General features: G+C 32.2%; 2 protein-coding genes across 3 annotated transcripts in view; both read left to right on the top strand.

The window, feature by feature from the left end:
* LOC100118566 (coiled-coil domain-containing protein AGAP005037) overlaps positions 1-15618 on the top strand; it is a 1551999-nt gene that overhangs the window by 25895 nt on the left and 1510486 nt on the right. The gene's annotated exons all lie outside the window — the stretch shown is intronic.
* Positions 11867-14278, top strand: LOC116415810. Its single transcript, XM_031921147.2, has 2 exons — positions 11867-13822; positions 13912-14278. Exon 1 carries the CDS (start codon positions 12341-12343, stop codon positions 13175-13177), a length of 837 nt encoding a protein of 278 aa, XP_031777007.1. The 5' UTR covers positions 11867-12340; the 3' UTR covers positions 13178-13822; positions 13912-14278.

The following is a 15618-nucleotide window of genomic DNA, read 5'->3' as shown; positions in this document are numbered from 1 at the left end:
TAATCAATTATTTTTTCAAATTGAAAATGAAAACGATTCAGAAATTAAAAACATAGTTTGAAATGAAATTTTTGATTAAAAAAATTTTTTAATTCATAGAAAATTAGCAACGAGATTTTTTAAATATATGATTTAACAGAAATTGATAAAATAATCATGCACTAATATGTTTAATGTTACTACACTTTTTTATAAAAAATAATTTCAGCATGGAATGGAATCAGGTTCAAAATTTTGTTATCCAAATGGACAATATTATTTACATGAAGTAAATAATCAAATTACAGAACATGAACGCGATGAGGTAAATTATGAAAATTATTTGATTAATTTGCTGCAAGAACACGACGAAAATGAAGCGAATATATTCAATGAAAAGATTGAAATTTATGAAATTTTTAATAATGGAATTGATCAACATTTTTCTAGTTTAGATGAAATTCCTACTGATATAACTTTAAATGTTCAACGTATTTTGAAACTACGTAAAAAAATATCTTATATCTAAATCTTTGATTAATGATCCCGATGCTTATGTAGCATATATTTTGAATATTGCTAATATTGTATATCACATCAATTTAACAACAAAATAAAATTTAACAGTTATATTATTTTTAAAAACAGCTATATTGATTAAAAAAAAGTGGATTAGGCCTATTGGGGATACCACTTTATTTTTTGTTAAAATTTCAATAAATAATGAACACATATACTCTTATAAAGTTTTTACAATGCTAAGTATAAACACTTGAAAGTGATAACAATAAATAAGCAAAAGACAATGCTAAGTATAAGCACATTAAAGTGTCAACAATACAAAAGCAAAAGTCAATGCTAAGTGTAAGTACAATTACCTCATGGGTGGTGTGGAAAAAATAGAAAAGTAAAATTGAGAGTTAAATTAATAATAAAAATTATTGTGGTACTAATAATTAATCAATCATAAAATGAGCTACAGGGGTGCGGGGAGGCTTTCACATTATTCAAATCACATGGAAAATGATGAAATTTTTCCTTATTTTGCGGGGGGGGGGGGGGCTGTAGGGGGTGGTGGTGCGGGGGGAGTATACCCAAAATAACTATATAATATAGGTAGATATATCCTATTTACATTATTTGTATATACATTAGCTATCATATCATCAACATTGTATATCATACTATAGATAATATCAAAATGCAACAATTTAAAAGTTATTTATGGTAAAGTTTCTATGGTCAATTTTCATTGCATTTCAATATGATTCGATCAAGTGCATAAGTATTTATTAGAATTTACATCTACAAGTATTGCTTTTTTTTTAATTGTATTGATAGGTAATATGACGATGTTGTCATTGCAAGCTTCAGCCATATTTACTTTTTTTGTATTATTATTAAAAGTTCTAAATAACATTGATTATCATCCAAAATAGTCCATAGAAATCGATAAGATCTCTTATCGATTTCAATGGCAAGTCTTAATCGCATTTTTTTCCATAAAACTCGATTAAATTCTATCCGGTCAATTTAAATCGATTAAAATCTAGAAAAAATTCTATAGATTTTAATTGATTTTCTTTATCTATTTATTTTAATCATTATTTCGACTTATATAGAATTTAATCGATTCCTATCTATCAAATCAAAATTAATTAAGTTTTAATGCAAAAATGACGATTAAGACTTATCATTCAATTCTATAAACGGTCTTATTGATTTCTATGGACTTCTATAAACTTTTTTTAGCAGGGCCCTGTTAAAAATAGTCCATAGAAGTACATTGAAATCGATAAGACATCTTATTGAATTGAATGGTAAGTCTTAATCGCCATTTTCGCATTAAAACTAGATTAAATTTGATAGGGGTCAATAGAAGTCGATTCAATTGTATTGCGCGCCTCTTCCTCATGATCAACCGTAGTATCTCCAGTCCTCCTCGATGTCGCCACATGTTCAACGCTCAAAAGAGCGAAAATACCCCCACCACGCCCCGCGGGACCCGCGTTCTCTCGCGCCCGTGTCGCCGTTTCTCATTCCTTCGCTTTGTGCCGATGAAGCCACTTGCATTCGAAGGTTAGAAAAAGGATTGGTAGAAGATTCAAGGAAAAAATCACCAATGGCAAACACTCGGGAAAAAAGACGAGGAAACAAAGACACAAGAAAGAGAAGCGACGCCACAGAAAACGACGCCATGACAGCAGCTCGTCAAGCTATCCGACGTCCTCCGTGGATAGCTACTGTAAGTAGTGAAATCTTGTATGAACCATATACAAGCAAAATATAGGACGAAGGCTCTAACCTACGTCCGAGCTATCGCTCGACATTAAAAGCGTGTTTGAAATTGCAAGCGCTAACTTGCAAAATCCATAACGTATACGTTCAAGGATAATCACGCGCGAATACCTATGCTGCGAATAGAGATCAGCAAGGGGGCTCTAACCCATCTGCTGCTGAGAATGACTATAGGCGCTAACCTATACACTCTTTCATAACTCTTTTCAAACGTTTCTTCGGTGAAAGGCAATTAAGCTTACGCAACCGTTTGGTGGTTCTTTTCTCGTTTACAGACGATAGCTACGACTCAACATCGTCAGGCTCATCCACGAGATCACGGACGCCGGGGAAAGATGGCGCGACAGGCGGTGAGAAAGAGACGCCATTGAGTACAGAGGTACTATCCGCGCTTGGAAAACGAACTCACGAGGAAAAAATTCTCGCTCCGCCTTTACATGCCGAGCTAGCAGTCCGAGGCAAAGACGTCATCACGTATGGGCTAACTGAGGAAGAAAGGGCTGACCTTATTAAAAAATACCCGACTCCAGAGAACTGTCTCTTTTATGACCCACCTAAAATTAACGCCGAAATAAAGCGTGTTATGCCGCAGGCAGCCATTGCAAAAGACGAGCGCATAATTTCAAAACAACAAAAAATCAGGGCCTCTCTCGCAGCTGTTGGAAAAGCCGAAATGACGCTAATACAAAACGGAAAAGATTTGGTCGACTTGCCAGTCATCGAATGCCTCAACGATGTATCAAAATTATTAGCGGACTTGCAACGAGACGAAGCTATGATTCGTCGAAGTCTAACTTCATCAAACATAAATGCTGCCTACAAAGACGCTATCGCCCAAACTGTTTACGGAGAATTTTTGTTCAAAAACCCAATCAGGGTTCAAAAAACGGGAACAACCCGCTCCGTCAACGAGACAATCGCCAGAGAAGGGCGTAGAGCGGGTACTGATCAGAGAAGTACAAGAATATGAATAATCAACAGCATCTTCAATCACGGTCGGGGAGACATCGAGACCGCGAGAATCGACATCAAAGGCGTTAGAGCCAACTGTAAGTCAAGTAGCAGGCAGACTGCAATTATTCACCAACGAATGGCAAAAAATTACGTCAGATCCGAAAATCTTGTCTTGGATTAAGGGTTTGAAAATTCCCTTTGAGGAAAAGCCCGCGCAATCTAAAGAACCGAAAGCGAAAAGCTGGAATAGCCAAAAAACGCACGAAATTTCCATGTTACTTAGCGAATTGATAACGAAGAGCGCAATTTGTAAATGCGAATCGTCTCCCGGTGAATTCGTATCAGGAATACGGACAGGAAAATAGACTGATTTTAAATTTGAAAAAGCTCAATGAATATATTCTTACAAGTCACTTTAAAATCGAAGACGCCAAAACAGTCAAAAAGTTATTTTTAAGATCTCAGTACACGAATCAGATAGAAAGTACTTGCGATTCAGATTCAAAAATCAATTATATGAATTTACTTGTCTTCCATTCGGCTTAAATATAGCACCGTTCGTGTTTACAAAAATGTTGAAACCGATTGTTTCGTATTTACGAAAATTAGGCTTATTATCTAGTGTTTATCTGGACGATTTTTTACTTTTAGGAATATCATACGAAGAATGCCTTAAGAATGTCTCCACCGCTGTAGCTTTTTTAGAAAAACTAGGTTTTATCATTAACTATAAAAAGAGTAATCTGACTCCGAGTCAAAATTGCAAATATTTAGGATTTATCTACGATTCAACTAAAATGATGTTAAAACTTCCAGAAGATAAAATAAAACGGGTAAAACAATTAGTAAATTTGAAGCTTGATGAAAAAATAAAAATTAGAAAATTTGCCAAGATACTGGGAGTTGTAGTGTCGTGCTGTCCAGCAATAGAATATAGCTGGCTTTACACAAAAGCTTCCGAAAGAGTAAAATTTTTGGCCCTCGAAGCCAACAGTGGTAGTTATGAAAAATCTATGAAAATCTCAAGGTATGTAATCGAAGAGTTACAGTGGTGGAAACAGTTAAATAAGGCATCGATTGGTCACATTAGAAACTCCAATTATGAATTAGAAATCTTCTCCGACGCTTCCCTTACTGGCTGGGGTGTTTCTTGCAACGGACACAGAGCAAATGGTCATTGGAAAGAAAAGGAGAAGTCTAATTTTATAAACCATTTAGAACTTTTAACAGCATACTTTGATTTAAAAATGTTTGCTAAAGATAACCGAGAAAGCGCTATATTGCTACACATTGACAACACGACAGCTATTTCTTATATTAATCGCATGGGCGGAATACAATATCCTAAACTTAATAGTTTAGCAAAAAAGATATGGCAATGATGCGAAAAACGGAAAATTTGGATTTATGCTACATATATCGCTTCTAGAGAAAACAGAGAAGCCGATACAGAGTCGCGAAGGTTACAGTCAAACACAGAAATTGAAATTTCTAATGTGACATTTGAGAAAATAGTTGCGCTATTCGGCAAGCCAGAAATCGATTTATTCGCTAGTCGATCAAACGCGAAATACAAACGATATGTCTCCTGGAAAAGGGACCCTGAAAGTATAGCTATCGATGCATTTACTATCTCTTGGAGCGATCATTATTTCTATGCTTTTCCGCCTTGCTCAATAATTTTAAGGACGTTACAAAAAATAAAAACAGATGCTGCGCACGGCATAATGATTGTACCGGAATGGCCAGGGCAGCCTTGGTATCCGATATTTCGTTCGATGCTAGTCTCAGACACATTTGAGACTCCAGCTAAGGAGGGACTTGTATTTTTTAGCCCATCGATGGATCTATTCTGGAACAAAACTACCCTGGTGGTAGGAATCTTATCCGGGAAGGTCTAGAGATCAGAGGAGTTCCCGCATCATCGATGCAAGTTTTGTTAGCGTCACTGTCGGAGTCATCGTACAAACAGTACGAATGTTGCTTGAAGAAATGGTGGAATTTCTGCGCAAAGATGGAAATTAGTCCATTTGAGAGCTCCGTACCAAATATTTTATTGTTTTTAACAGAGGTATTTGAATCAGGCGCTGTACACAGCTCTGTTAACTGTTACCGATCAGCTATTTCATTACTGGTTGGACCAGAGATGGCTCAAGACGAACGCATGAAGCGCTTTTTCAAAGGTTGTTCTAAGATTCGTCCGTCTAACCCCAAGTACGACTCGACTTGGGACCCAAAAATCGTCTTGGACCACCTCTCGTCATTACCAAAAAATGAAGAGCTTTCGCTTAAAATGATAACGATTAAGTTAATCGCATTATTAGCATTAGTAACAGGGCATAGAATGCAAACGTTTGCTCTAATAAAAATAGAAAATATAGTAGTTTCAAATAAATGTGTAGAAATAAAAATAACAGATCGCATTAAAACTAGCGGACCAAATAAAAAGCAGCCGTGCTTAGTGTTACCTTTTTTAAGAAAAACAAAAAAGTTTGCGCATCTAGCACTCTTGAGTGTTATTTAGATTTAACAAAAAATATTAGAGAGAGCTGTTTATGACTCACTGTTTATCTCTTTTAAAAAACCGTATCGTAAAGTTACGTCGCAAACCTTAAGCCGCTGGGTAAAGGAAGTACTCGATGACAGCGGGATTGACACAAGCGTATTCACTGCGCATTCAACAAGACACGCGTCCACATCAGCGGCAAAAAGGAAAGGTATCGATATAGATACAGTGCGAAGAACTGCAGGTTGAACCAGCAAATCTAACACGTTTGCGAAATTTTATAATTTAAGCTTAACTGTTCCTAACGATGCGTTTGGAAGAGCAATCATAAGCTCTTAACTCTTGTTCTATTGTTTTATCAGTAATAAAAGATTTTTTAGTAATTTTATAAAACAAGTCTATGCACAGTTATTATAATCACAGAGCATTTGATCATCTGCGGTTGATCACGAGGAAGAGGCGCGTAATACAATTACATGATTAAACGAACTTACCTGTAAGTGAAGTTCTATCATAATTGTGTGAAGCGCCTCTTCCGAAATGATCAGTCCCAACCACGAAGTTAAAACTTAACTTACCCTTTCTCAACAAAAATGTTAAGACCCGAATCTAGATGTTACGGCTTAGCTACAAAGAAACGAGAAACGGCGACGCGGGCGCGAGAGAACGCGGGTCCCGCGGGGCGTGGTGGGGGTATTTTCGCTCTTTTGAGCGTTGAATATGTGGCGACATCGGGGGGGGGGGGGGGGGGGGGGTACTACGGTTAATCATTTCGGAAGAGGCGCTTCATACAATTATGATAGAACTTCACTTACAGGTAAGTTCGTTTAATCATGTAATTCTATATGAAAAACAATAATTAAAATAAATAGATGGAAAACAGCAATTAAAATCCATTAATTTCTCTATAGATTTTAATCGATTCCCATTGACCCAATCTAATTTAATCGAGTTTTATTGCAAAAATTGTGATTAATAAGACTTGCCATTCAATTTGATAAGAGGACTTATCGATTTCTATGGACTATTTTTAGCAGGGCATAGTCATTTATGAATAAATTTCACACGCATGACACTTAATGAAAATCTTCGTGTTTCCAATAATGATAATAATTTTAAGCAATGGCTATTATATGTAGGCGACGGAAAATGTAAAAATTCTTATAAAGAAGAACATCAATTGTTTGAAATTCCTGTCGATATAATAACGGAAGAAAAAGATATTTTATAACTGAAATTTTTGGACGAGAGATAAAAACAGACGATAAAACATTATGTGATAAAGTTATTTTGGCTCCTAAAAATAGTGATGTAATCTCTATAAATAATAAAATTTTAAACATTGTAGAAGGTCAAGCTGTCAAATATTTAAAGGGACCTAACTACCTTAAACCGACTTTTGAAAATTAAATAAAAAATTGATAACATCGGTTGTCTACTGTTTTTGGGGTCGCTGATCACGTTTTCACTATCAGATTTGCATAAAATTATTTTGTTTAGAAAATTTAAGGAAATTATTTATTGCAAAATTAATGTTTTTCCGGTAAATATGAAATTTACGATCAAAGTCAGTAAAAGAATAATTCATACACAATTATACACATACGCGCGCATACAAACTTTTATATATATATATATATATATATATATATATGTATATATATATCTTCCTATATTATATAGATGCATGTGTAAATTTATATCAATAACCCCTCCGCGCCCCTCCGCGCCCCTCCGCACCCATCCGCCCCCCTCCGCGCCCTTCCGCACCCCCTCCGCAGCCCCTTCGTAGCCCCTCCGCATTTTCACGTGAAATCGTTTCAAAATTTACGTTATTTTTAGAGCTCTTTGCCCCTCCGCCCCCCTCCGCCCCCCTCCGCGCCCCTCCGCACCCCCTCCGCTGGCCCCTCCACACCCCCTCCGCAAGCCCCTCCACACCCCCTCCGCAAGCCCCTCTTAAATCAATTTTATTAATATTAAAATGATTATTATAAAACTTAGTCAAAAAGATTTCAAAAGTTCCATTTTTTTAATAATGGTATAATGATGTGTTATAATCAAATTAAGAAGATCGACAAAATTTCCTTTATTGGAAAAATGGTATAACGATGGGTTAAAGTTTAAATTGAGAAGATAATAACGACAGATTTCCACACCACCTAAGAGGTACTGTCAGAAGCACATTATAATATGGATATACAATGTGTTTCAGGCGCGTTGATTTTTTTAAAATTATTATTTAAAAAATTCGCCAATTATTTTACATAATTATATGACATGATATAATTATATAAAATAAAGGCTACTATGAACAATAGTTTAATTTAGTAAATAAAATTATACTATTGATTTGGATATATATCAAGTTAGAAATTATCTATTGTTAACAGTTTGAATTTTTTATATAATAATTTAATAAAAAACCGTGGAATCATCGCCTAGAGCCATATAACCACGGGAATCTTAGATACCAGTCTTCCTCCCCTAAGACTCCACCTAATACCATCCTCCATCTTGCCGAAACATATTTACTTAAAAAAAGTTTACAATCTTTATAATCATTTTAATATTTTTAATTTATGCATTTAATCTAAATAATATCTGGTTAAAAATAATGGATATTAATCAATTTGTTATCAAATCAGTTTTGTATTTAAATTAAATTTTTCGCCGTTGAATTACGTAAAATATGATATAATTAAGAAAAATTAACTTTTATTAATTTTTATCAGTTAATTAATTTTACGTATTCATATTGAAAAAAGAAATTTAAACACGTAGTTAATTTGATAATAAATCTTGATTTTTTTCTATATTTTTTAACAGGACGAAATCTCAATGGAATCTTTTTTTAAGTAAATATGTTAAATAATCATTTAATATTTATAAATTAATTAGACATTATTATATTATGACCTATAATAATATGGAATTAATTCATTATTGTTAATAACGATCATTTATGTTTCTGTTTTGTTCTGCATTGTGTATATTGATGATTCTTGTAAAATAATTTTAAAAAGAATTATGTTTGCATACTAATTTGAATGTCTACAAAATAATTTTAAAATTCGAAATTGAAAAGCAGCAAGAAGTTAATATAAATACATGTCTTTTATTTGAAAAAAATCTAAAAAAAAATTGAATAATAATTTATTCGATCGAATGACCGAAAACCCTAAGAATTGACTAAACAGTTTTGAATCAAATATTTGAATTTTCGGTATAAAAACTTTCTGTCCAATGTTTTCGCCTGTAATTATTTCTGCTTCAATGTTATACTCATATAATTTGGTAATTTTTAAACGAGTGCCATTACATAAACCATCTGTAATACTTAAATTTCTAATTAACATCACTATTGCATTTACTTTCAAATTAAGTTTATGTGGTGGAAGACCTTCTCTGATATTATTCAACATTTCAACTGGATAATTTAAATGAATATTTTCCTCTGTTTGATCTACTCCTTTATGTGTTGCATAATCTACACTATAATATGTCTTTGATTCGCCATGTAATAATTTTAGAACTTTGTTATTTAAAATTTTGATGTCTTTATTATGAGGAGCTAAGATCACGCTACTAACGGAAGCACCTAAATTAATATTTTTATAAATTTCATTGCAAACATCGGTAGTTTTCCATTTTTGAGGAATTTCAAATGTATCGACTTTACCTTCTCCTATTTCTAACAAAAAAGAGGAAAATTCTACATTATTCGAACGTATATTTTTATTGAGCTTCAAGATTTTAAAAAGAGGCCACAAAGTTGAATATTTAATTGTTTCTTCTATGATAGAGTTTCGGTATCCATGTTTAATTACTGGAAGAATTTGTCTGAAATCTCCTCCTAATACTATTCATTTTCCCGCAAAAGGAATATCGTTACGACATACATCTTGTAAAGTACGATTAATAATTTCTAAAGCTTTTTTAGGTATCATTGAAGCTTCATCCCAAATTATTAAATCTGCCTCTCTTAATCTTTTTTTGTCAGACTCAATCCCCTAGGTAACAAAATAGATGCGATACCAGTCCATGCCATTGATAAAACATTTTTGTTTAATGACATGTAATAATAAATTAATGTTTTATATAAAAACGTTTTTCCCGAACCTCCAGGTCCATCGATGAAATAAATTTTGTGTTCATTGTCAACTAACTCTTCAAAAATTGCCTTTTGATCATCGGTCAATTGATCAAACATACATTTAAAGATATCGGCACTTTGTAAGACATTATCTATAGATGCATCATCATTAATAATACTATTTGGTTCTGGTAAACTGAAATCTTTGCAAGATTTTTCTTCATTCTCTAATATAATTTGAATATGAGATAGAGCATTATTCTCTTTATTTGTCTTAAAATCTTCTGTGAAATAATTTTTAAATTTTTTCCAAATTGTATTACCCTGTATGTTTTCTGCTAAAATAAACAATGCAAAAAATTTACGTAATTGAAATGGTAACATGATGTGACAAGCTTCTTCAAAAATAATAAAAATATGTGAATCATCTTCTATTAAGCCCATTGCAAGTGCTGCGTCTTTATATGTTTGATACTCTATATCTTTATGATTTTTCAAATCTTCAAATGAAGTTGGACCTCTTGCTCGATTTAGTATTAATTTAAAAAAAATCTCTCAGTATCTTTTGGTGATACGATATTAAGTCGATCAATAGTATTGTATTGAGAAGAACGTGAACGTTTTATCCAAGATTTTGATTTTTTATTAAATCTATAATATTCAGGCAGTTCAACATATTTAAGTGTTTTTGCAAAATCATCAATTTTATTTAATTTAAACCATGCTATTAAAGTGTTTTTTTTATTGTTTAAGGCTTGCAATTCTTTATTTTCTTCGTAAACTATATGTTGTTGATCTTTTGTAAGGATTCCTAAACGTTCTACAGCGGGTATTTACCACAAAGAGGATATCCTTGTAGACGCCAAGCAGCTTCCATTGGGCTTAAATATCTACCATCTACATACTGAGTGAGTTCATCATGTACTATGGGAGTTTCTTCGCTAGAATTATTTGGATTTTCAATTGTTTTCATCTTACATAATGCTCTATCTCCACCTTTGTGAATATAATTGAATATGTATTTAATACTTTGAATTGATGCACAATATTGAGGAACAACCATTGTGTTGTCAACTGGAATAATTTTTCTAAATTTTTTAATTCGATAAGTATAGTTTTGTGAAATGTTATTTCTTCTTCGATATTCAGGATAACCATTTTCTTTAAAAATGGTGATATCGCGGAATGGTTTTGGAAAATTTTTTTTACAAATAGTCTTATTTTTGATGATGCAAAGAGATTTATCTGTATGTGGTCCATGTAACATATATTTAATTACTAATTTTTGTAAACCTTTATCTGAATTATCAGGAATTTCAGCAGAAATGTATTTGTCAATAGATTGAGGTGTCATGAGCTTGTTTTTTGTATGTAGCGTAACTACAATATGAGCGTGTGGTAATCCACTCTTTTGAAATTCTATTGTAAAGACATAAGCTATTACCTTTTATCATAAAGGTAACATTTTTAAATCATCTATTATAAAATATTTTGGTTATTAAGTAAAAAAATGAATTTCTATTTGAATACCAAATTGATTTATTTACATTAATTTCAGAATATATCAGACAATAAAAACGAGAGTCAAAATATGATTTCAAGATTAAATTCAAAAAAAAATCTACTATCTAAATTGACTATCTACAGATGAACTGTCCTTTTTTAATTATTTACAATACTTTTATATAAATAAATATTTACATTTTTTATACTCAATTTATTATTTATCAATACAATATAATAAAAACCAAAATGTGAGGGTTGGCGAGCGGAGCGAGCAGGGGGGTACCCCCTAGTATATATATATATATATATATATATATATATATATATATATACACATACATACACATAATTAGCATGTCATACATAGCGCGCGCGTTATTGTAGACTCTGCCTTAGTACTGCATGTACAAATTCTTTTTCATTTCACGCGTATATATATATATATATATATATATATATATATATATATATATATATATATATATATATGTATGTGTGTGTGCGAGTGTGTATACATACATACATAGATAGCGCGTTATTGTAGAATCAACTTAGTAGTTACGGAATTTTTTTTCATGCATACGTAGCCTAATATTGACATACTTATGTTATGCTACAGGTTTCTTCTGCTTTTAATAAAAAATATAAAATGTATTCAAGAAACTGTCATACAAAAATTGCTAAAAAAAGATATCTTGGCAGAGAAGAAAACATCCAAAAGTCTGTAATGAGAATTATAAAAAAAAAGTTCTTCTGTTTACTATCCAGGTCAGTTTTGAAGGTTATATGATTTTTGATATGAGACTTCTTTTTACAATTCTTGAAAATAATTTAGTGTGTAAATGTGGTGGAAATATCAAAATGTATGAAGAAAGTTGTAGTGTATTAGGTGGAAAGTATAGTATTTCTTGTGATAAGTGTAAACATGACACTTTTTTTTTAATTGCAATAAAATTGGTAAAAAATCAAATATTTATGAACTAAACAGACGTAGTGTTCTTGCCATGAGAATAGTTGGGGGTGGCCTTGAAATCCCCAGAAGTTTTTGTGGAGTGATGGATTTTCCTGCTCCAGTGCAAAACTCAAGTTTTACTAAAATCAGAAAACAGCTATTAAACGTTACCTGTGATGTTGCTCATAAATTCATGTCTGATGCCGTTGAAGAGGAAATCAAACTTACTCAAAATTCAAGCAAAGAAACTGTTGAAGTTGATGATTCCAATCAAGAAGCTATTCATCGATTGAGTATCGAAAATTTAGAACAGGAAGATATGTCAGAGAATGAATCGGAGTTGACAAATACTCCAGACGAAGTTGTAGCTTCTACACGAAACATAGGTGTTCAAGGTGATGGTACATGGCAGCGTCGAGGTCATAGATCTTACAATGGTGTTTTTACAAGTATTGGACAAGAAAGTGGAAAAATCCTTGATATTGATGTGCTTTCCTCATACTGTTTACAGTGCAATTTATATGAAAAAATTCATGGATCTGAAGGGACTCCAGAATGGCAAGAATGGTTTAGTGCGCACTTACCATCGTGCACTAAAAATCATATTGGCTCATCCGGATCAATGGAATCTTCAGCCATTGTGGATATTTTCCGTCGCTCAGTAGAAAAGTATGATGTAAAATATGTATCTTACTTGGGCGATGGAGATTTTTCAACATTCTCAAAAATTTTGGAAGCAAAGCCGTATGGTAATCACGTAGTAGTTACGAAGAAAGAGTGTTGTGGCCACGTGCAGAAACGTTTTGGCAAGCAACTCAGAACATTAAAAGAAAAAATTAAATCAAAGATTCTTTCCGATAGAAAGAAAATTGGTGGAAAAGGACGATAAACTAATAAACGAACTACAAACATATTATGGAAATGCTATCAGAGGAAATTCTGATTCTTTAGAAAACATGACCAGAGCAATTTAGGTCATTTTTTTCATAAAGGTTCGACTGATGAAAATCTCCAACATATGTACTGTACTACTGGATCCGGATCTTGGTGCAAATATCAAAAGGCATTAGCAGAAGGTAAAGAACAAGATTATGTCCATCCTCCAGCAATAACAAAAGCAATTTTAGATGAAATTGAAGATGTGTTTAAAAAACTGTCTGAGCCGGAGTTTCTTAGAAAATGTTTAGGTGAACAGACGCAGAATGCTAACGAGTCCTTCAATAATGTTTTATGGAATATCGCACCAAAGACTGATTTTGTTGGACTTGAAACATTAGAAATATCAGCATATATAACGTGCATTATGTTTTCGACTGGCTGGAAAGGATTATTATTTCTCATGTCTAACCTTGATATTGAACCTGGCAAAAATGCATTATCTGCTGCAGTGATAAAGGACCAATTACGTATCAAGGAAGCTGAAAAACAAACAGAAATGAATTCAAAAGAAGCACGAAGATTGAGAAGGCAATTGAATATTCCCACTGCTGATAATGAATATGCCAGTGGCGGATACTGAAATTTTATTTTAATTGTAAGGGGCGTGTATAAAAAGCACAAATACAATATTTTAAATTTTTTAATTGTAATTTTTCATTCTAAGATTATATGTTGTGTTTACAGATTTGGCTTGGCGTATTCAGAGGTCTAATAAGTATTGAGACGCAGTCAGATAATTAAAAGTATTATGAGAAGTTATCAAAAAAGTATTGAACTATACCAGTCGCTATTAGTAGTCTCAGTCAGTGATGAACACAAAAGTTTGCAAAAGTGTAAAAAAGTGAATAATGTGATATATATTGAACAAAAATGTAATATTAATAAAAAAATAGTAAAAATACTTATAACTGTGATATTTAATGTTATTTGACAAAGGTAATATTGAGATGATTAAGTATTGTTCATTGACCGCAAGATTCAAGCGTACTGAAGCATCGTATTACAACAAATCAATGGTTATTTTGTTCGTTGTGAGTGTTCTCATGGTCCGAGTGTGGGATTTTGAAAAAGAAGCTAACCTTAAAAAATTGTATGGAGCGATAGTCAAAATTTTCAATAAAATCAAGAAAAATACAAAAATTTTGACTTTCATTCCATCAAACTTTTTACGGCTAGCTGTTTTTTTAAAATCCCACAGTTTTTTTAAAGTCCCTCGGACCATGAAAACACTCACAACAAACAAAATAACTATTGATTTGTTTTAATATGATGCTCCAGTGCTTTTGAATCCTGCGGCCAGTAAAAAAACAGTATGCTTATTAGTATAGCTATTTTTGAGCATATAAGGCCATACAAAAAATATTTAAAACTGTTTTTTTTTCGTTTTTACTATGTATAACATATATTATAATGTATTTTAAACATCTATCAGTTTATTTATTTATTTTTTTTTAAATATGACAGCATAACAAACATTATTTTAAGGTGGTTAGGTCCCCTTAAGCATGGATACAGCAGAAGATGATAATGGAGAAAATTTAGATGTTATGTTACAGAATTTCTTAATTCATTAACACCTAATGGACTTCCACCACATACATTGGTATTAAAAGTTGGAACCATTGTATTACGATTTAAGCAGAAATTTTGACAGGAACGTTGACATGTTGGAAAAATGCTTTTAATACCAAGAATTTATTTATCATCAAGAAGAAATATGCGACGAAAATAATTTCCTTTAAGATTCAGTTTCGCAATGACAATAAATAAATTACAAGGACAATCATATAATAAAGTTGGTATTAACTTGCCATCACCAGTTTGTAGTCATAGTCAATTATACGTTGCTCTTTCAAGAGTTAGGCATAGACAAAATTTAAAGGTGTCATTACTTAACAATGCTATAATAAAAGTACTAAATACAAAAAATTAAAATAAAATTTTTACTAAAAATATAGTATACAAAGAAATTTTATAATTTGTTAGAATTATTATAGCTCATACTCAGCAGCAGCATATTAGCATATATAGCGCTGGTGTATATATATATATATATATATATATATATATATATATATATATATATATATATATATAACAATATTTCATGAACACCGGCAGCAGCATCTATTAAATGCAGCGCTGGAATCCATAAAAAAATAATAAAATAATTGGCAGGAGTATAGTAATTAATGCAATGCAATTACTGAAATCTGAAACGATATATTATAATAACCGGCAGCAGCATATTATTTAATGCGGCGCGGGAATGCACATCAAAATAATATAATAATAATTAACAGTATATATATGCAGTCTACGCATGCGCAACTTTGTAGCGATGTTGACTGAGCATTAATTTATTTATAATTTAATAATTAACAAGTAAGT

This window comes from Nasonia vitripennis (assembly GCF_009193385.2).
Source record: "Nasonia vitripennis strain AsymCx chromosome 1 unlocalized genomic scaffold, Nvit_psr_1.1 chr1_random0005, whole genome shotgun sequence".
In the NCBI taxonomy this organism is placed as follows: domain Eukaryota; kingdom Metazoa; phylum Arthropoda; class Insecta; order Hymenoptera; family Pteromalidae; genus Nasonia; species Nasonia vitripennis.
The sequence above is the reverse complement of the archived record's forward strand: the minus strand, read 5'-3'. Positions and strand labels throughout refer to the sequence as shown.

What these genes read in the sequence shown, in the direction of transcription:
- LOC116415810 (XM_031921147.2), top strand. Translation starts at nt 12,341, where the DNA reads ATGAGAATAGTTGGGGGTGGCCTTGAAATCCCCAGAAGTTTTTGTGGA.